Source organism: Dasypus novemcinctus, chromosome 15 (assembly GCF_030445035.2).
Source record: "Dasypus novemcinctus isolate mDasNov1 chromosome 15, mDasNov1.1.hap2, whole genome shotgun sequence".
In the NCBI taxonomy this organism is placed as follows: Eukaryota; Metazoa; Chordata; class Mammalia; order Cingulata; family Dasypodidae; genus Dasypus; species Dasypus novemcinctus.
In genome coordinates this window covers 17,702,413-17,726,115 of record NC_080687.1, presented here as the reverse complement: position 1 = coordinate 17,726,115, position 23,703 = coordinate 17,702,413, and the positions used below count along the sequence as shown (strand labels likewise).

Genomic DNA, 23,703 nt, shown 5'->3' with positions numbered 1-23,703 from the left:
GGAGACAACAATGTTTTGCAATTGCTGAATCTCCACTTTTGCCAGGGCCTCCTTCTGTTTTACCCTATTTCCTTGTCCATGCAAAGAACCACCGATGATTTAAGCCCCGATACTGAAGGCAACAGCAGGGTGTAAGCTGATTTGCTTACCCTTTCCTGTCTGGCCTGAATTTATTTCTCCCCATTCTTTCTTTTCACTATCCTAGGACGTCAGGGAAATGACCCGAAAGTGGGGCACAAGAGTGTAGAAAAAAGAAGTGATACAATTCCTAAGATAGGTAATTTGGGTTATTTGATTCACTTAAATTAGGTTTTGGCTAAAAAGTTGTATAAGTAATGAGAGATTAATTTTTAAAATAAGGCTTGGAATTAACTTTCACTATACTGCTTTATATTTCCTTTAATTAATTAAATAAGTAAAAGTGAGCCAGAGTTGAATGGGGTGAGAATGAGTATGAGGGAGAGAAATACGTCATAATTTAACATTAATCGACTGTCCTACCAGTCAGAAGCTCTGGGTAGGTATGACAGAGAAGAATATAAAGAAGGCATAATCTTGCCTATCAGGTAGTTTATAATGGAAAATATATGGTAAAAATCTTGTCGCAGAACTTTAGGTGGTGGTTTCTGAGCAATATGATTTAGTTTTTAAATTTTTTTTAAACTAAATTGAAAGTAAAAACACTGGATAGAAATTGGAAGTTTGTAAGCAAGAAGCACCGAGGTAATCAAGTAACCATCTAGTAAGTGGCTTCTGGTTTCTAAGAGTCCCTCTGTGTGTGTCACAGAAGCAAAGACAGGGAAGCAGATGTGACTCAACAGACAGAGCATCTGCCTACCACATAGGAGGTCCAAGCGTTCAATAGCCGGGGCCTCCTGGCCCATGGGGTGAGCTGGTCCACACACCGTGCTGCTGCGCGCAAGGAGTGCCAGTCCACACAGGGAGGCCCCTGAGTAAGGGTGCCCCCCCACAAGGAATGGCCCCTGCACAAGGAGAGCTGCCCCGCATGAAACCGCAGCCCACCCAGGAGTGGTGCCATTCACATGGAGAGCTGACACAACAAGATGACGCAACAAAAAGAGACACAGATCCCCAGTGCCGCCTGATGAGAATACAAGTGGACACACAAGAACACACAGAGAATGGACACAGAGAGCAGACAGTGTCGGGGGGGGGCAATAAAAAAATCTTTAAAAAAAAAAAGAAGAAGTAAAGACATGACAGGCTAAAACCTCAGGACTGGATATTTGGAAGTTCTTCATTTGGCCCCTTCAGTGCCAATTTTACTTACTGTAGAAGTTAACCATGTTTTGAGTGGTAGCAAAATGCTGCTGTTTTACTTACATGGGTCTAAGTCTCCGTATTCTACAATCACTCTTCATACTTTCTATTACACTTCAGTATGGGTAACACAGCCAGAGCTATAGTTATTCAAATGGTAGTCCACATGTCCCCTTTTCCCAGCGTATAATACCAGGGAGACATTTATGGCTTGCCCTCGCTCACATCCTGGAGCGAATCTGTTACCTCCCCACTCGACTCTACTCTTGCTCAGAGAGAGGAATTGCCCTGCTCTCAATTCTAGCTTCCCACCCTTGTCCAGGCCCTGGTCACTCATGTTGGGAACTCTGCACCAGCACCTGGGCAAGAGCTGCTCCCTTCTCTGACCACCTTTAATCTGGAAAGGTCCTTCACAGTCTCCTCTAAAAGCAGTGTTTCCTCCACATCACGATGCTGCTCTGTACCAAAGACAGTCCCAAGACTTCAGAGTAGCTTTTATCATTCCTCACAGCCCGACTATTGTCTATCCTTCCTACTTTCCCCTTCTCCTCCCCAAGGACCCGTCCTCTTCCAGCCCAGCAGGGCACTATTCCACGTGCCCCAAGCTTGTTCTTGGACTGATGGCTTTGCTTGTGTCCTCCAGCCTCAAATTCTCTCCTGCCCTCCCCAGCCCAACCAGACCCTACCCAGAACAATCCCAGCTTCTCCATGTGGCTTCTCCTGATCTCAACCCCTGAAGATCTGATGGTGCTCAGTTTTACCTGAGTTAAGTTTGCTTTATTGTCCTACCGAGGCTGTCTTGGTCCTCAAAGACCATACTGAGCTCACAGTCAGTGCCTAAGAGTAGAAAAATTCAAGGTGATCCTCCTTTTATCCTATTACTTCATTAATTTCAAAAACATGTGTGAGCATGCCAATTAGAAACTCATTGTCCAATACACTTCATCATGCCCTCCTAGTACTGAATAATTTGCAATAGATGGGTGAAAATGAACAACAATGAAAAGATGGTGTTTAAAGTCAGACCTACTGAATCAGAATTTCTGGGGGTGGGCCCAGGAATCTGCATTTTAACAAACTGCTCTCACTGAATTGTATTCAGTAAACTAACAGTACAAAAGACATCCACAAAATTCTATTCAACAGGCACATGTCATATGGGCTTTTACCATGGTAGTGGGATTATTTAATAGTCTGGCTCCTCAGCTAGACAGTGAGTTTCTTGCAGGCAAAAGCCTTAAAGTATTTCTCATTCTATCCCACTACTTATTAGGCACTCAGATAAAATCCAAGAAATTTCTGGATAAAATCCTTTTTAAAAAATACTAGTATCACACAACTCTCTGACTATATTAAAAACCATGGGTAAATTGTTTGATATGTTAACTACATCTCAATAAAGCTGTTAAAAAGACTAGTGAACAAGTCACAGTTTTTAGCCCCTGAACAACAGAATGAGATACAATCAGTCCTCCAGGTGTGAAATACTCACAGGATGAGCCACAATGCACTGCTTTACATGAGTCAAACCATCAAACAACTTGGAAGGCAAGAGGCAAGAGCTTGAGCTGCTTAAGACAACTTCATCATTGACGATTTGATCCAGCTGGGCAAAAATCTTCTTCTTCAGTTCTAGGTTTTCTGGAACACATTCCTAAAAAGGACACATTTAAATTACTACTCATGATGAAGGCATTCAGTCAGACTCCAAGCAAAGAATTTCGTGTTTGATTCATTCCTAAAATGAAACAAATTCAAAAACCACCTGCAAATGTTAAGAACAACAAAGGGCCGCCAGAGGATACGACAAAATCTCGATGACTGGAATCTGGGTGATGAGCATATGGGAAAGTACATACACTGGACTTTCTTTTGTGTAGATCTGAAAACTCTTATAATAAAAAAGTCTGCCAAGTCCGAGGGAATGGATTCTAAAAATAGAACACACAACAGCTCCTCAGGCAAACTGCTATAAACATCAGTAGTAGTCAGAACCATTTCTTTTCTCTATCTGTTTGGACCATCAGCTCAACTTATCTTCAAGGAAAGATCTTACCATCATGAAATGAACAAACATGCTACATCCATAATTCCCAAAAGGATTCTTGAAAATCCATTTCTAATTGGAGGTCCTTTTGAAAAAAGACCTTTGTTTCTAAAAATCTAGAGTTACTTTAAATGGGGTAGGGAAGGAGGATGGAGAAGCAAATTTGGATTAAATACCACAGATAACAACTTCTCTGCAATTCTAACTACTTGAAAGCTGGGGGTAGGAGTGGCCTGACATCTCAGTACACTCAATAGTAGCCACAGATGGCTGGTTTTTTTTCCTGGGAATACCAGGATGAAGTGGGCACCTCCTCATTCTGGATGGAGGTGGAGGAGACTTGAGCTGCCTCAATACTTTGAAAATACTAGAGGTGTCCTTCCCCTCTGGCCACTGACACCTCTGGGGAATCACATCTGGGGTCACTCCTACCCAAAGATGGGTACCTGTTTACCTGGATGCAACAGGTACCACAGGGGAGGCAGCATTAACCCCTAGCACTTGCTGGTAGTTTTGATGATTCTCAGTATGGTCCAGTAACCACCACTAGCATCAGAGTGTTACAAATGCAGATTCCCAGGCCCCATCCTAGATTTACTGCGTTAGAAAATCTGAGGGCGGGGTCCACCCACCTACATTTTTAAAAAGCAACTGATTAAAATCTGAGAACTACTTTTCTGAGATATTAATCCGTAATGTGGGGACCCAATATTTTCCGAGTGGTGTGCTTCCAAATATATCCTCAAGGATTGCTTCTCCATCCTAATGCCAGGACTCCCTTCTCCTCCTGCTATTCAGGTACCAACCCAGGATGCCCTGGCAGGTAACAAGAAGCATATCAGCACTGTGATAATTCCATGGCCTCTAACCCTCTGATACTCATGATTCCATTTGGGCAATTTCATTGAAACTTTACTTAAATTTATATATCACAAAAGTTAGTGAAAAGAGCACAAATACCAGTGAGATTGATACTAACCAATGCAGGGGTTCTCTGCCTAATACGCACAGAAGAACTGATTATGTGACACTGGGTTTCAAAGAGAAAATTTATTGCCAAGTGCAAAGCAAAGAGATCGGAAGGCCTACTGGCCATGAATCTGTCTCCCCGAACTAGAGAAACTTTCAGTGTTTTAGAGCATTCAAACAAAGGCAGGTAGGCCTAGGATAATGAGTAAGGCAGTTTGAGATGATGAGGTCAGAGATAGTCTAATTACTGAGTATGCACTGAGTGATTACACGTTTAGGCTACAACGCATGCCAGGTGGGCCAACTCTGAGTAGAACTGGCTTGGTCTAGCAGGGTAGCTTAGGAATTTGGACTGTTTAGTTTTGGGCTGACATATTAATCAATAAGGGGCTACATGCAAGGGCACCCTGACTTCAGGGTTGTAAAACAAGATATGGGGACACAATCAGGGCCAGATATTGGCTTCTGGCTACTTCAAAAGTTTAACATACATCGAGGCTATATTGCAAGAGGGTTAGCAAGTGCCTAAAATACAATTTAGTGGGCTGAAACACATTTGTTCATTTTCCTGTTACAAAATTATCAGAAGTGTGCATAAGTGGGAGTTAAATGGGGAAGTACTATTAGCAATTATATCAGAATCAGCCCTTAAAAATAAAAAAAATGTTTTCAAGTTGGATTTAATATCTAATAGTTAATATCTAATATATTGGAATCAACTGGGTAAATAATATGACATATAAATTCTACTTTTATATCATTTAGAAATCTAAAAAAAATGTTTGCTTTGAGGGTAGGGAGTTTATATTGCATATGCTTATACTTTTAGAAAAAAATCAAACCATGTGAAATTTTATCACAAATAAAAGGTCATATAAGCACCACATCTCAAAGACAGAAAAGAAAAAACAGTCATTTAAGAACTGTAAAGCCTATTGTGTTAAATGCCCTTATCAGAGAGGGGAAAAAAGCTACAGTTAACTGCCTAGTTGTACTGAGTAATTCCTGGATCAGTTAAGTCTGCAAGTTGGGTTAAGTTTAAATGGAGCCTTGTAGTAAAGCCAGAGACTAAGAATGATGCAGATACTTTTTAAGCTAATAAAAAGAGTCGCCATGAATAGCCTTATTGTGAACCTGTCATGCAGATTCTCCCCTGAAATTCTACGCCTTTCTTCAGATCGTCTGATTATCAAAGAGGCAAGAAAACTTGAACCAGAGGAAATCCAAACCAGCTACAATTATGTAAGGGCTTTTTAACAGCACATTTGCTTGAAGTTTTGTTGTTGTTGCTGTTGTGTTCAATTTACTGGCCGTTTTATAATGCCACAGCCCATGTCAAGCCTTGAGTTCCTTTCCTTGCTATTTATTAGGGAAAGGAAGTCTGTCCCATTCTTCCTTCGGACCTTAATCACTTGTGACTGATGACAAAGCCCTGAGAGGCCACAGTCATTCTCTTTGCCCTAAAGGAGCCAGGAGGAAAGGCAGGAGAGCATCATTCAGTGAGATGACTGAGAACCTAGCTGCAAAGCCACCTAACTCTCTCTGAACTCCAGCGGAATAACAAGATGAGAATCCACCTTTGCATGCTCGACTGAACTGTGCCTTTTGGAGGTCATTTCTGGAGAAAGCTGCCAAATGTGACGTCTAGCAAAGATTCTACCCCTACAGAAGCCAGTTGACTTGACTGTGCTTAATTCAACTTTTACCAGCATCTTTCAAAGCAGTAACTTTTGTTGGTTTGGTTTGGTTTTTGTTTGTTTTGAGGTGGGAAAGAAATGTAACACATCATCAATGACATTCTCACACACAACTACCACCAGAGGCATGCCCAGATTTTCACAAAACAGAACAAAACAGAAATTTTGGGAGAAGCAAAGCACAATAAAACTACCCAACATCGCAGCCATTAGTGGTACATCAAAAACAGCGTTCTCATCTCAGGAGTATCAAATGGCTAAAAGGTGGAGTTATGTTTAAAGACTTCCCTTTCTTGTACTGCAATATGCCTTCTTACAGGGAAAAAGACTGGTAGTATTGTAACTTTTAATTATCTCTAACTTATTTTTTTAAGTAAATCATAAACTTCAGTGTTTGATTATTAGATAAAAGCTCCTTGTTATAGCATTCAGCTATTTTAGAAAACTGGCTCTGCAATAAAGAGTCAGTTTACTGGATTTCCAAGATAATTTCTAGGGAAAGAAGGGGCTAGGTTTATCCATTTGCTATGTCATATGCATTTTCCAAAACAAATATCTTCGTGATGAATATTATGACAATATCTTAATATCAATTTAGTTGAGTTTTTTTTTTAAAAGCAATCCAGGCTTTTTAAATAGGCATCCTATTTAACAGAAAATCTACATTTGCTAACGCAAAGTAACTAGAAGTAATCTTCAATGTGCTTTTCAGAAAGGAAAACTAGTTGAGAAGACTTCAATACTTAGGGTATTTTACATTCAGAGATAAGAAATTCTTTGAAAGTTTTATGAGCCAACTTTAGGGGAGAAAGATGTCAAGAAAGAAGAGCTAAAATCCTATTGCAATCATGACAGAAGTGAATTTATTCTTGGGCTTAAGATGGAATTGATTTACATTATAAAGTTTGTTATCAGTAGTTAAATCATCTGCTTCAGTCAGTCTAATTAAAACATCAGTTTCTCTTCACTGTTTTTCTCAAGGGCACAATTTTAAACATCTATCAGGTCAGTCTACTGCTATGACCAGACTTCCAAGAGGTGAACAGCATAATTATCAATTATCTTGCTCTAGAAGAAATATTACAACATATTTAGAGAAAAGAAAGAGAAGGAGTGTATCAGTTTTCAATATCACAGGCAATAAAGCACATCATCCTTATCAAGGGCTCATTTTATTTTTCTTTAAAAATGGAATAAAGTTAAAAAACAAAAGCTTATTTTTTTTTAAGATTTATTTTATTTATTTCTCTCCCCCCGCCCCCAGTTGTCTGTTCTCTGTGTCTATTTGCTGCATGTTCTTCTTTGTCCACTTCTGTTGTTATCAGCAGCACGGGAATCTGTGTCTCTTTTTGTTGCGTCATCTTGTTGTGTCAGCTCTCCGTGTGTGTGGCGCCATCCTTAGGCAGGCTGTACTTTCTTTCACGGTGGGAGGCTCTCCTTACGGGGCGCACTCCTTGTGCGTGGGACTCCCCTATGTGGCGGACACCCCTGCGTGGCACGGCACTCCTTGCATGCATCAGGACCGTGCATGGGCCAGCTCCACACGGGTCAAGGAGGCCCGGGGTTTGAACTGCGGACCTCCCATGTGGTAGGCGGAAGCCCTAACCACTGGGCCAAGTCTACTTCCCACAAAACTTATTTAAAATCCTAAACTGGGAAACAGATGTGGCTCAAGCAATTGAGTTTCCACCTACCATATGGGAGGCCCCATGATGGTGAAGGCGAGCTGGTCTGTGCCATTGAGAGCTGATGGCCCATGCTGCAGAGAGCTGGCACAGCAAGATGATGCAACAAATAGAGATGCAGAGGAGAGACAGTGAGAGACGTAGCAGACCAGGGAGCTGAGGTGGCTTAAGTGATTGAGTGCCTCTCTCCCATGCTGGAGGTCCTAGGATTGGTTCCCAGTGCCTCCTAAAGAGAAGACGAGAAGAGAAGACATGCAGACTTGGAAGAACACACAGCAAATGGACATGGAGGACAGACAATGAGTGCAGGCAGTGGGGAGAGGAGAATAAATAAAATAAAAAAAATATTTAAAAAATAAAATAAAAGCCTAAACAGAGTCTTATAATAATCTAGAACAAACTATACCGAATCAAGAGAGACTTTTCAAAAAATAAAAATCAGTGTGGATCATATTTAGGAATGTTGCTTCCTGGGGATTAGGTGTTAAGGCCATAGGATTATTGTTGTTTAAACAGCAATCCCTTTTCAGAGTAATCACAGAAAACCTAGAAGTTGGTCAAGTGGCACATGCATCAATTGCTATCCTGATTATGTATCTGTTCCCATCCTCATTCCAAAAGATTGTTTTTGTTTTTGTTTTTTTGTACCTTTTAAAAAATCATTTATTTAGAATTGGGTTAAAGTTCCTAGCATAAACAAGTAATATAATTGAAATGATTTCATTTAAGGTTGCAATTAGTATATACTTTCACTGCATTTCTAAATCATATTTCTCATGAGGAAGAAGTGAAGTTTTAAATACAAAGTTTTTCTCTTTTTTAACAAAGTGCTGGGAAGCAGATGTGACTCAGGCGACTGAGCTCCTACGTGCCACGTGGGAGGTCCAAGTTTGGTTCCTGGTGCCTCCTGGAGAAGATCAGCAAGACGGGACAGCTGGCGTGGTGAGCTGACACAACAAGATGACACAACCAAGAGACAGTGAGGAAACACAATGAAAGATGCAACAAAAGCAGGGAGCAAAGGTGACTCAGGCAATTAGGCGTCTCCCTCCCACATTGGAGGTCCTGGAGGTCCCAGGTTTGATTTCTGGTGCCTCCGAGAAAGAGAAGACCCAGCACACAACAAACAGACACAGCAAGTGCAAACAACAAGGGAGTGGGGAGAAATAAAATAAATCTTTAAAAAAAACCAAAATGCCAGGATTAGTATGAAACACAAAACTGAGGCAAGATTCTTCAAATGAAAATAAATCAAGTTGATATTAAGGACATCAGTAATCCACATTAGCCAGCAATCACTATGACCATTTTTTATCAGTAAGCTATATCTTTAAATTCCAGTTGTCAACTGAGACATTGAGAGGACCACATAAATTATTCTCAAACTTTTTTCTCTGTCTCTAATATTGGACATATGTGTATTGTATTTCTATCAGCAACCTTTCTGTTTATAATTCAGCAATTCTCATATTAGTAGAAGCCAGGGAGAAAGAGTCTAATAGGAATATACAGAAATTATAATATACTCCTCTTGTTAAAAAATAGCTGCTTTTTGACAAAACATCTTGTTATTGCTTTGAGTAAAACCAATATACACTTAAAGATATTTTGTTAGGCTGGCAACCACTATTTTTTTAAACATTCACATATTTGAAAACTTAAGTTTGTTTTCTAGTTCATAAGACTTGTTTTGCTTGCAATCATATACATATATGTATTTAGTTAGAAAATAACTTTGTAGTATTTTAAACAGGATAGCATCTTCAAATAAATAGCTGTCCTTACCTTGAATCTATCTGCCCACAGAAGGAAGAACCAAGGAATGAAGCCATTTATGTCCATAGTTGCAAAACTGCAACATGGCTTTAAAAAATTTGTGTTAGTATTCTATAAGGTGATTTTTCTCACCTTAAAGAGATACAGTTCTCTGTAGTTTGGGGATAAGAACTTGGCTATAAAGATACTATTTTAATTAAGAATCAAGGTTTTCAAGTTTAGCTGGGCTTACAAACTTTAGCTAGGAATTTTATAACTTTTTCAGAAGAAATTCTGGCTATTTCTACTGTTTTAAAACACAAATGATTATCTTTTTAAGCTCAACACTTGTTTTACTTGGTTCCAGCAATCAGAAGTTATGCTTGTCTTTTCCTGATTCCTTTCCTATGCACTCAATCTGTCTTCTCTATGTCACTGAAGAAAACCAAAATCTTCTTTTATTAAAGATATTTATAATCCTATCTTTAATGATAAACATTCATTTAATTTTATTTTAAATTTGTTTATTTTTAAAACTGAATCAGGTTGTTTTCTTCTAAGGGCTCTTACATGATCTTTTCTGTGGGTCAGTGGCTGCTGATATGAACACTTGTGTTGTAGCCCTCAATTTCTAGTGATTCTGCTCTTTGACAATAGGAGAACACAAGCGTGGGATCTGTGGTGGTGTGAATCATGTACCCCAACAAAAGGCCTCTTCTTACTCTTAATTGGCATTCCTGTGGGTGTAAACCCACCTATAAGCAGGACCCTTTCAAGATATCTTCTCAAAAGTATGGACCCATTTGTAATTAGGATCTTTCAAGATCCTATTTAGGTGTGGTCACACTGAGTCAGGGTGAACCTTAATCTGTATTGCTGTAGACCTTATAAAGAGAAGTGGGAAGTCAGAGAAAGCACAGGAAGAAGCCAGCATCAGTGGAAACCAGAGGAGCAGACACAAGGAGAGAGGTCGCCAAGTAATGGAAGGCAGCAATACAAGCCAAAGAACCCCAAGAATCCCTGCACATCAGCACCAGAATGCTACAGACTGGGGGGAAAAGTATGGCCTGGTCAACATTGTATCAGTTGGAAGCTTTTGTGGGACCCAGAAAATCATGTCCTTAGGGCCAATCCATTCCTGTGGGTTTACACCTATAGTAGGTGGGACTTTCTGATTAGATTACTTCAGTAGGGCATGACCGAGGATGGGTCTTACTCCTCTTACTGGATTCCTTCATAAATGGAGGAACAAAAGCCACACAGACAGAAGCCTCCAGAAGATGAAATCAATGGAACCCTGAGGAGAGAAAAGCCACAACAGAGCAGTCCAAAGCTGAAAGCAACAAAGCCCAGGACAAGCAGATGCCACCATGTGCCTGACTGCCACAGCTGCAGCTTGGGGAGAAAATATCTTCTAATGATGTCTTTTTTTTTAAGGTTTATTTATTTATTTTTCCCCCTTCCCCTCCTCCTGCCCTGCTGTTTTTGCTGTCTGTGTTGTCTTCTCTTCTCATTTTCTCTCATCTAGGATTCACCAGGATTCAATCCTGGAGACCCCTGATGTGGCGAGAGGTTCCCTGTCAATCTCACCACATCAGTTCCTGGTTTCTGCTGTGCTTCACCTTGACTCTCCCCTTGTCTCTCTTTTGTTGTGTCATCATCTTGCTGAGTGACTCATTTGCACAGGCAATGGCTCACAATGCAGGAACTTGCACAGGCACTGGCTTGCCACGCAAGCACTTTTTCTCTTCTTCTTTTTCACCAGGAGGCCCCAGGGATCGAACCCGGGTCGTCCCATATGGTAGGTGGAAGCTCTATCACTTGAACCTGATGATGTCTTGATGTGGCCACTTTCACTGCTTTAGAATCATAAACTTATAAGTTAAAAAATCCCCATTATAAAAGCCAGCCCATTTCAGGTATTTTGCTTTGATAGCCTTTAGCAAACTAAAACAGACATCTTAATTTTAGACGTCTAGCCTCTGAAACCATGAGACCATAAATTCCTATTGTTAAGCTAATGAGTGTGTGGTATTTATCATAGCAGCCCCTCATCAGATCTTCCCAACAGGCATCACAACAGCTATGAAAAAAAACTGCATATAACCCTGAAAACTTAAGATACATAGGCAACTTCCTGCCAAATATTTAAAATTTTAAAAAGAGAGAGCATATGCTAATAAAAATTTCTCCCACAAAACTGATGGAGATTTCTGGTTCTGGTATTATGATGGACTAGATCAAAATTCTTCCACTAATACTGGATAATTCTAATCACAACAAAAACATTCTTTTAAATGCCTAACTGAGCTCTCAAAAAAGTAAGGAAAATTACCAGGTGAAATAAACAAAAAAAGAAAGTGAAAACTAAAGCAGAAAGCATAAGAGTGATGCTGTGACCACTGGGGGTCGTTGTCTGGGGTAAGGATTCAAATGCCTTCAAGGAGAGAGGAAAGGATGGACCCCATGTTTCAGGGAGTTGGAATCAAGAGCCCTCTCATAAAGCCAAGACTCTCGAAGGGCTACACTTTCAGTGAACTTGTAGACTATTTTTTGAAAAAAACAAACCAACCAAAAAACCCCAGAAAATAAACAAAACAAAAATAAAAAACCTTCCTCCTTGCTTTGGGAGAGAACAGTACAGGTTATCTTGAACTGGGCTCCAATTGGGAAAATCATAGGATGGTGGGAGCACTAATATTTGCAGTAATATTCATGAACCTGAATTTTATACAGTATTGGGGTTAAAAAATATATACCACATCTGGCCTAGATACTTTCAGTCTGAGAAAGTAACGTAAAAACTGGTCTTAGGCAATTATTAAGCCAGTTAAAACAAGAAAATAACTTTGGAGGGAAACCTGCTAAAAGAAGCTTCACCTTTCTTTGAGTTTCCAAAGAAAGTGCCTCACTGAAAGAAATTCAGAACCCATAATTATGAAACACATGTAACTATTCAGACAGAATGAAAAATAGGATCAGACAATGAACAGAACATCTAGAATTTAAAAATCATTAAAATAAAATAAAAACCTTAGATGAATAAGTTAAGCAACAGAATAAACACAGCTGAAAAAGGGATTTGTAAACTAAAGACAGAGTTAAGAAAATTATAATACCACAAAGAAAGAAAAAATCTATAAAGCAAAAACTAACCAATCAATGAGAATGAAACAAATCTACCACTGTAGTAAGATATTCTAAGACCCCCCTGCCAATTATTGGTGGAACAACCATCTAAAAATTTAGTATGGGGAAGCGGACTTGGTCCAGTGGGTAGGGCGTCCGTCTACCGCATGGGAGGTCTGCAGTTCAAACCCCGGGCCTCCTTGACCCGTGTGGAGCTGGCCCATGCTCAGTGCTGATGTGCACAAGGAGTGCCATACCACACACAGGGGTGTCCCCCATGTAGAGAAGCCCCATGCGCAAGGAGTGCGCCCCGTAAGGAAAGCCGTCCAGCGCAAAAGAAAGTGCAGCCGGCCTAAGAATGGCATCGCCCACACGGAGAGCTGACACAAGATGAGGTAACAAAAAGAAACATAGATTCCCATGCCGCTGACAACAACAGAAGCGGACAAAGAAGAAGACGTGGCAAATAGACACAGAGAACAGACAACCAGGGTTGGGGGGAAGGGGAGATAAATAAATAAATAAATCTTTTTAAAAAAATTTAGTATGTACATGGAAGAAATGAATAGCACAATAGCTTGATCTACTATACATAGATAGAACCTTTCACCTAACTATTGAAAAATGCATATCCTTTTCAAGAAGACAGGGGACATTTCAAAAAAAAGCTTCCATGTACTAGTTCACACTGTAGGCATCAATAATTTCAAAGGATTTAAATCATATAGACTATACTCTCTGACTGCAATGTAATTAAGATGGAAATCAATACCAAAAAATTACCCCATACACTTGGAAATTTTAAAATGTAATTCTAAATAACCCAAATGAAATTCTAATGGAAATGAAAATATATTAAGGGCTGAACAATAACAAACACTGTATATCATTTTTGTGGGGCCTAACTATGTACATTTCTAACAATTAGTGAACCAATACAATATATTATTATTTTTTTGGCAAGAGAGTAAAGAGTTTACTAAGAAATAAGAAAAGAAAAACAGTACACAACCCTAGATATGGATGCGGGTGTGCTATAGGGTGAGATGTGCATGTGGGGGCCCCAGGTTAGGCCTTTTAAAGACCTGTACTCCTCCTCTTCCCTAATATTGGGGAAGGGCCCCAGCTGTCTGCTGTTCTGATTGGTTGAATTTAAGGACATGTCATAGGGTAAAAAAGGGAGTAAAGAGTTTATTAAGAAACAAGAAAAGAAAAACTGTATACATACAACCTTAGACATGGGTGCAGGCATGCTACAGGGTGAGATGCGACATGATATATTATTATTAACTAAAATACACACTTTATCCTGATTTTCCTTTTTTCCCTAATGTCCTTTTTCTGTTCCAGGATCCCATTCATGATACCAGAATATATTTGGTCCTTATGCCTCCTTAGGCTCCTCTTGGCTGTGACAGTTTCTCAGGCTTCCCTTGTTTTTCAATGACCTTGACAGGTATGAGGAGAACTAGTCAGGTATTTTGTAGAATGTCCATCTACTGGAATTAGTCTGATTTTTTCCCATAATAAGACTAGGATTATGTGTTTTATGGAGGAAGAGCACAGAGATAAAGTGGCATTCTCATCTCATCATATTAGGTGTTTGTCAGGTTTCCAGGTTGCTCAACTGTGAAGTTAATCTTCTTTCTTCTTTTCCATACCACACTCTTTGGAACAGAGGTATGATATGCAGCCCTCACTTAAGGGGTGGAGTTATGCTTTACCTCCTTGAGGGCAGAGTACCTACCTAAATTTTCAAAAGCTTTTTTTAAGAAAAGAAGTAAGTCCAAAATATCACTGAGTCAAGTATCCAATTTAAGAAGACAGAAAGAGAACAAATCTAAAGAAAGTAGAAAGACAATAATAAAAATAAGAACAGGTAATGATGAAACAGAATATAGGTCAAATACAGAGGATCGATATCAAAATCAAGCTCTTTAAAAGACTAATACTATTGACAAACCTGAAAAGCCATTTTCTACCCAGCTATTCGTAACTGGAATTCCTCAGGGCTTAGTCTCAGGGCCTCATCTCTTCTCACCCCATATTTTCTCCCCAGGAAATCTCATCCAAGGCCATGGCTTAAGTCACCTTCCTAAATGCTAGTGACTCACACAATTATTTCTCCTCCTCAGACAATCTCCACATGGGTGTTCATAGGCATCTAAAGTTTACTTAATTTGATGCCCTCTTCTAGTGTCAACTGGCATATAAATTTGCCAACAGAGAGCAGAACCTTAAATACGCTATTAATCTAATCTATAGGAACGTAACACCATTAATTCCAAGCCCTACCTACAAAATCACTAGGCCTACTCCAGTCTCATTAAACTTTTTTGATAAAATATTTTATAATCAGCAATATTATATTTTTAGTATTATAACAAAATTTCATAAGCATATGATCATATCTAGAGTGTTCTGGGTATAAGTAAACATGGTGCAAATTCCTCCACTGACCCCAAGACTGGTCACGGTGAGGAGTTTGCTAAAAACTGCCGAAACCAATATACCAGAAATGGGTTGGCTTTTACAATGGGGATTTATTAATTTATAAGCTTACAATTATGAGGCCATGAAAATGTCCAAATCAAGACTTATCATGTGATGCTTTTCTCCTTGAAAACCAACAGCTGGTGATCCTAGACACCTCTGTCACATGGTAAGACACATGGCAGCATCTGCTGGTCTCTGCCTTCTCCTCCGGGATCTGCTGCCCACAGCTTCCTGCTTCATGGCTATCTCTCTGCTTCTGTGTTCCACTGATTTCAGCTTTTGGCTTCCACGGTTTTCCCTCTCAGCTTCTGGGGGTTTCTCTCTGACCTCCTGCATGTCCCTGCAGCCCCCTCTCTTTGTATTTGTCCCATTTATAAAAGATTACTATAAGATGATAAGACCCAGACTGGGTCACACCTTACTGAAGTAGCCTAATCGAACAGTCTCATTTACAGTAAGCTCAAACCCACAGAATGGACCTGTTCAAGAACACTATTTTATGGCGTATGTACAGTCTCAAATTACCACAGTAAGCTTGCTATTTCTGTATTCAAAAAGGTCTCACATACAGGAAAAATAAAAGTATTAGCAGAACACTGACCCTTTTTGGAATTGTGTTTAGAGAATGGTTATATTTAAACAAAAATAGAATTCAAAAATGCAAGCTTCGTGAGGACAGGAATTTTTATTTTGTTTTTTTTTATTGCTATATCCCCAGCTCCAAAAAAGGTCTCTGACACAAAGAAGTCATTTGATAAACATTTGTTGAGTGAATTAGTGAAACATTCTGTGACTGCAGTAGTTAACTTAATGTAGTATACATCATGAATACATTTATTACACTTCTGTATCATTAGATCATTTTAGAGAAATGCCTAAAAGGGGATGCAGGAGGAAGCACAAGACAGATCCCTGCCTTCCAGCAGCACCTGAGCAATTCTAGCAATCCTGGACCTACAAGTTTAAAACAGACACCCCTGTGTCATGGACTATTCTTTTACTATGCATTTCTTGTGATTTAAGCTGATTCTCCACAGGGAGTTCTGGCATTTGTCTCCCCTCCCTCAAATTCTGCAATATCATGAAGTCCTGAGCACTAACCGAACTCTCTTCTTTGGGTGTAAATGTGATCGATGATTTCCCAGCTACTGCAATATGTTTCAAATTTAAGCAGGGTGCTGATACTACCTGCTAACACCCCTCTCATTTATTCAACTACTACTCATGTTATTGATTACATGAATAGTATACAGCAGAAACAATCTCTAGAATAAAATCAGGGTCCTCCTCTTTAAAATATGTTTGAATGGAAGAAAATTCTTCTACTGTATCTAATACAATGACTTCCATGTGACTTATAGTATAAACCATAATATTATGCCATGTCCCAAAGAAGCTTCTCTTGGTATATAGGTTTGAATGCTGGTCTGAGAAGCAGTTTGGAATCTTGAAGAAGGCTAATACATTAAATAGATTCATTGAGATGACCTTGGAAAATGGAACTATGAAATAGACTAACAAGGTCCCAAAGTTAACATTAACATGTTATCTCAATACACTGCTGTTGAGGAACTAGTCTATGCAAGGAACTTTGCCAAATAAACAGAACAAGAAGATGCAGTCCATGCTGTCAGGAAGCTCATGTTCTGGTGAGGAAGACAGACCCAGATGCAAGTAACTAGAGCAAGAAATATGTGCTCTAACAAAAGTATGCAAAATGACAGTAGAGCACGAAGCCAAACTGCCACACTCATCTGCTGGACACCCACAGTTCTGGCCTGACTTGATGGTTATAAGCAAATATTTGTAAGTGATCTGGTCAAAGCTAGAAAATGAGCTAGCATCACAAACTACTTTTAAGAAGAAATTACTGGAATGAAAAAGAGGTACAGATGATATCAGAAGTAATATAAAAATGTTCCTATTTGACCTCCAAAAGGTCTTACTTATTACCATATGCCCAGAGTGTAGCACAGTACACAGTAGTAGATATACAATAGAATACTTGTAGAGAGGGTTCCACTTTAGACAACGATAGAGTAGGTTGTTCTGAACAAACGTTTCTGTTGAGAACAACTAAAAGAGCTGAAACCCACCCCATCCTACCCCACCCCGAAAAAGAAGTATGTTTGAAGATACTGGAAAGCAACCAAAGCAGTGAATAATTGTAGAGCCAAGTACTAGGTAGGGGGGAAATCCAGAGATACAAGCATCTCATCTGGCTCCACTTTACCCCTCAAGGCAATTTCCTTTTCCAAAAGCACAGACAGAAAGGCTGAACTAGTGCACTGAGCTCTTAACATACTCGGAGGACAGGGGTGCAAAAAATGGTGCTCAGGCCTGAACTTGCTCCAGGCATTCAGGTGGAACCCTCAAGGATTATATACCCTAGGAGTAATGGTGACAAGAAATAGACCAGTCCTCACAAGGACTGGTGCCCAGGCAGTCTAGCTGCCTTCTAGTAAAATTTCTCTGATGTAGATATCATTTTCACCACAGCCTTAATTTTTCATAAACAATGTCTCAGACTCAAATGAAGAAACAAAACAGATATTCAAGAAGAGAATATTTGACTGAAAACCAAGAGAGGAAACGGACTTTAGAAACAGACCCACAGGTCATCCAGTAATGGTATTTTTAGACATGAACTTTGAAATAACTATAATTGATATGTTCAGGAATGAAAAGGCATTGAACAGTATCAGCACATAACTGGAAACTGGAAACTTTCTAGTTTGAATTTCCAACAATCGGAAATTGAACTAAAAAAGACAACTCAAAAGGATGGATTTAAAAGCAGATTAGGCGGCGGACATGGCCCAGTGGTTAGGGTGTCCGTCTACCACATGGGAGGTCCGCGGTTCAAACCCTGGGCCTCCTTGACCCATGTACAGCTGGCCCATGCGCAGTGCTGATGCGCGCAAGGAGTGCCGTGCCACACAGGGGTGTCCCCCGTATAGGGGAGCCCCACACGCAAGAAGTGAGCCCCGTAAGGAGAGCCACCCAGCATGAAAGAAAGTGCAGCCTGCCCAGGAATGGTGCCACTCACACGGACAGGTGACACAACAAGATGACACAAAAAGAAACACGGATTCCCCCGTGCTGCTGACAACAGAAGCGGACAAAGAAGACACAGCAAATAGACACAGAGAACAGACAACCGGGGGGGGGGGGGGGGGGGAGGGGGCGGAAGGGAAGAGAAATAAATAAATAAATAAAATCTTTTAAAAAAAAGCAATTTAGACTTAAAAAACAATTAGTAAATTGGAAGATACATCAGGATAAAATATTCAGATTGAAGCATGGAGAGATAAGAGAAAGGAAAATATAGAAAAGAGCATAAAAATCATTTGAAAGCCAGATAAGATTTTTGTATGATAGTAAGATTAAAAATTATGTTTATGTAATTGGAAAGAATGGAAAGAACTACCAAAAAAAAATTACTATCAAGATTACAGTCTTGGAGGGTTGGAATAAGTGATTTCTTTCTCTATTTTTCAAGTTTTTTTTATGTTAACTTTAAGTGGGGGAGAATGTTTAAAGGCAGTATCAAGAACAATGGAGGGTCTGAGATTTTATCCTAGTTACAAGTTAATAAGTGAGCTTGCCACAAGTTCATAGATGCTGGCAGAAGACAGGAGACTCTGGGTAAAGGACAAAGGACTTTACTACTCATAAAGCAGTATGAACCTCATGTACATTAGATCCTCTTTCCCTAAAGTCCTATGGGAGAGATACGGAGGGAACCAGTGGATTTTGGGTTGGTAAAATAGCTGAGGAACTCCAAGTTTAGGGAACATAGCTCTTTTATAATGGACTACAAGCAAACCTGCCTGTCCTTTACCCCAGAGGGAGACATTCCCCTTATACGAGAGAGCAAACACATCTGCCCTTTGCTCCAAAGGAAGACATTATTTCTATCTCCTAAGGCCCTTCCTCATACAAACATTCTTGGAAAGATAATCCAGAATGAAATGGCAGTTAGTACCTCTGCACACAAGACCAGCAGAAATGTGAGAGACCCATGGATAACTGTTTCCCAGATCCCCAGGTAACTGGGAAAAAGCATTTTTGTATCTCTTCTTCCCATGTCCACTTAAAAGAAAAAAAATATAATTAGTCTTGGGAAGTGTCTGTGGCTCAATCAGTTGGGCTCCCGTCTACCATATGGGAGGCCCTGGGTTCACGTCCCAGGGTCTCCTTGTGAAGGCAGGCTCACCTGCATGCTGCAGAGAGCTGCCCAGACTGCAAGCGCCGCAGAGAGCTAACTCAGCAAGGTGACGCCACAAAAAAGGGAGATAAGCAAAAACACAGAAGACCGTGCAGCAAATGGACACAGAGAGCAGACAGGACGCAAAAAGCCACAAAGGGGACGGATAAAATAAAAAATAAAAAGATAATGAGTCTTATAATGTATGAAAGAATCTTGGCCCAAGGATGAATTTAAGGATACACTAAAATTCTATACCAGTCCTACACTAAGAAAGGAGGAAGTTCAGATGAGCATGGTCTACCTTTAACAGGCCATATCTGCACATGGAGAGAGATATCCTTCCTTCTGATGATTCTGAGCTGGGATTAAGAAATTAGTAAGGGGTGGAAATAAATTAATGAGCTGGCTCTAAGATTCCCTAGTGCAGGTTGAAGACCAAAGAGCCCCTGACCCCGGCAATTCAGCAGAGGCCTGGGGAGAAATACCAGGTTTCTCAGACATGTTTAATTTCTGGATTTCAGGTCAAAGAAATTCTTCCAAATCTTCAGAGTGGGAAAGAGTCCCTCTGGTAAGGGATTCTTAAATATAAAGGCTCTATTCAAAGCAAAATTCGTCTTGTTAAACACTTAATAAGAACACTCTACCAACAGTCTGTGTTTAACCAGAGCCTCTAGATGAGCAACATTGCAATCCTTCCTAATTAAAAACAACAACCACCCTTCTGAAGCTATGAGTCACCGCCTTAAGGGAAAAGTATTCAAGTCCCTACCAGGGATAAGTCCTACTGGAAACCCACCCCACCCTACCCCACCCCCTAAAAAGAACCTAGGTGTGAGGGCAAGATGTCTGTAGCTTTTGTCACCTTATTGGTCATCAACTGATTCAGCTGGTCTGACTGGTTCTACCCTCTTTGTTCCTCCAGCCACAGGTACAAAGAATAGCTGTCTGCTCAGTGCTGGGAGTGGGGTCCACTATCTTAGCAAAAAAGACCCCTCCCCATTCAAACGTATGTAAGGATAGTCAGAGCACCAGGCAGAATGGGCTTTTCCCTCACTTTACCCCGCTACTTATTTCATTCAAACTAGTCTACTAGGGAACGTTTTTTTTTTCCCTAAAGAAAGGACCAACTGAAAACCATTTTTGGTATGAAAAGTAGTGAAGTAGTGACCATTCTAATCTTGAATATTGTGTGGAGCCCCCAAAGCAGCTGAGTCACGGTTTCGTGTATCTCACTATTGCATTAACTTGAGCAATATAGTCCTTGGCTAGTTAAAGATCTTTAAGCAGCCAGCTCAAGGACAGGACCAACTGGGATGGTTCATAACGTCTACACTTGCCTATTTTTAAAACAGTGTTGGGAAAATTCTTTGATATTCCAGTGATAACTACTATTATATTAAACAGAAAGGAATTCTTCTTTTGTTGGAAAACCATTTCATAATATGGTTTTTAAAGCATTTTAACAAAGATTTAAGTCTCTATATATGCCCAATCTTTTATACTACAAAGGTATGAACATGTTACAACAGCTTTGGGTGGAGAAAAAATTTACAGGATTACTCCTGGGTCAGGGTGGTTGACAGACGACACTGCAAGTACACGATGGGGCCTGCTAATTTCCCAGTCCTTTCAGGACGGCCATTAACAACACACATTTCTCCAAGTTCAAATGTGCACAGGAAAAAAATCCAAGGGAAATAATCAGGGACAGTTGTGGTTCTTTGTGGTACTATGGGTCAACCCAACATGGGACTCATTTAATATGTGGTACAAATATGTTTTAAATCACTGAAATGACCAGAGACACTAACATATTAATGAGAATGGACCATCTGCCTGGAAGTGTTTAACCAATGCTGAACCAGGCAGGAAAATAACGTGAGTTGCCGCTCTTTTCTCCTGCTTAACCTCAGACGTAGGTAAAAGGGCGGCAATGCCTGAAAAATAAAGAGGAAGGAACATTTAAGTTCTAGTTATATTTTAATGATAAGCTTTACAAGGCAGGGTACTTAAGTTTAACATACCTAGCCAAAAAAAGACAGGAATTCATTCTATTTAACCAAAGATGAAACTGAGAGGAAAAGGCAGGGACGAATTTGGATCGGAACAGAGGTCTGCTAATTTCCATGGTCCTGCGATGCTCAAACATTTTGGTCTTAGGAAACCTTTACATTCTTAAAAATTATTGAGAACTCAAGATTCAGAGGTGTAGACAGCTGGAAATAATACTTTCCCCACTTTACAATGAAAAGAGCCAGACAAATAGCAAATTCACAAACTCATCAGAGAGCTGAGGGTACAGGGCAACGAAGAGTCCCCAAATAGAAGATGCAGGTACATTCAGGAGAGATGCAATGTGACCGCTGGTTTCCCATAGAGTGGACATAAGGGGGATAGAAGTTGGTGGAAACTGAGCGTACACTGGTGAGAGATTATGAAACCCTGACAACAGCAAAATTTAAGACAGCCCACACCCTTTACAGGGTGTCTCTCTGCATGGCACGCCATAAAAAGTTTGGACAAAGTTTTAAAAAGCCTTCATTCTTATAGTGCATTCCTGAGGGAGTGTGTTGAGGATTGAATCAGGCCCTCCACAAAAGACACGCTCAAATCTTAATCCGTATTCCTGTGGGTGTAAACCCATTTGTAAATAGGACCCTTTGAAGATGTTAAGGTGAGTTAGGGTGTGGACTCATTTGTGAATAGCATCTTCTAAGATCCTATTTAGGTGTGGCCAGACTGAATCAGGGTGGTCCTTAGTCCATATTACTGAGGACTTATAAAGAGAGGAAATTCAGACAGTCAGAGAAAGCCACAGGAGGAGAACAAGAACATTAACATGTGATCGAGGCAGACATGCAAGTCAAGGAACCACAAGGGTTGCAGCAAGCCAGCACCAGAAAGCTCCAGGCTCCAGGAGAAAGCATGGCTTGCTGATATCATGAATTCAGACTTCTGGCCTTCAAAACCATGAGACAATAAATGCATGCTGTCTAAGTCACCCATTCTGTGGTACTTGTCATAGCAGCCCTGGAAACCAAGACATAGGCGAACAGTAATGCCATGGAGTAGGCATGAATTCTTCCTGGACTCTTTCCCTATCTCTTCTATCTCTACAGCCTTCATCTGAAGAGTGGTGAGAAGGAGAGCAACCACCATGACCCTGAGCACACTGACGAAAACTCACTGCAGCGGGGGTAAAGACAGACAGACAGAGGTTATCTCTGTAGGAGGGTCAGAAGTAGATGTTAGAGCCAGAACTATAGCCAGGGAGTTTTAGGAGCACTGAGAAGTGCACACCCCAAGCCCCAGGGGCATATTACCTACCTAAGACTAAGGCTTAGTCAGAATATCAAAGGGAGTCCCTCCCCACTGCTCCCCATCAGCAGGCTAACAAGTATTAAGTAACAAGTAACAGAGGAATACTTCTTCGAGAGGGATAGAATACAAACAAGGAAATGGAAAGAGATCCTCTCCGAAGACAGTAGAAAGACCAAAAGCTCAGGGGGAACAGATACTGAGAAAGAGAAAAAAAACAAAAAACAACCCTGGCAAATCAGACCTCATCATAAACACAAGGTATTGCTTAAAGGAATTTGAAACCTATGGTGCACTGAAGGTAACAACAGTAACTACAAACCTGAAACCTTGCCCAACTCCTAACTAGATTAATTCAAATCCCCACAATAAAAGCCTAAAGAAAAGGAAAAGTGTGTCAATTTCCAGGCATAACTCAGTATCTACTGCCCCACCAAAGATGTCTGACTTTCAACAATAAAAAACGATGAGGCATTAAAAAATGCAAGGAAAACAACAACACAGACCCAAGAGTGAAATTATGATCATCAGAACCAGACTCAGATATGACTCAGATGTTGGAATTATCTACCAGGGAATTTAAAATAACTATAATTAACATGATAAATGCTCTAATGGAAAGGGTACACAACATGCAAGATCATATGGTAATTTTATCAGAGAAATGGAAAACATAGACAATCACAGAGAAGTCTAGAAATGGAAAACAAAGAGAGAAGAAGAAAGACTATGACTGGCTCATCAGTAGCTTCAACACTGCAGAGTAAAGAATCAATGAACTTAAAGATAAGACAATGGAAATTATCCAAAATGAAACATGAAGAGTAAAAAGACTAAGAAGAACGTAATACAGCATCTAAGACCTGTAGGACAAATATACATGTTCTGTGAGTAACTGGAATCCCAGAAGGAGAAGAGACAGAAGAAAAATTTGAAGAAATAATGGCCAGGAATTTTCCAAAGATACTGAAAGCCACCAAATCATATATCTAAGAGAGAGAACACACAGTAGGATAAATACCAACCCTTTCCGGATAACCTTCCCAAGAAAAACATGTGGGCATATCTTATTCAAACTGCTGAAAACAAGAAACAAAGAGAAAATCTTGAAGT

At 40.1% G+C, this 23,703-nt stretch overlaps 1 protein-coding gene across 1 annotated transcript in view; it reads right to left on the bottom strand.

Moving 5' to 3' along the window:
* CRYL1 (crystallin lambda 1) overlaps positions 1-23,703 on the bottom strand; it is a 152,433-nt gene that overhangs the window by 41,295 nt on the left and 87,435 nt on the right. The window contains exon 4 of the mRNA XM_004467530.3: positions 2,774-2,935. Within this exon, the coding sequence (XP_004467587.1) occupies positions 2,774-2,935 (162 nt within the window). The remainder of the gene's footprint in view (positions 1-2,773; positions 2,936-23,703) is intronic.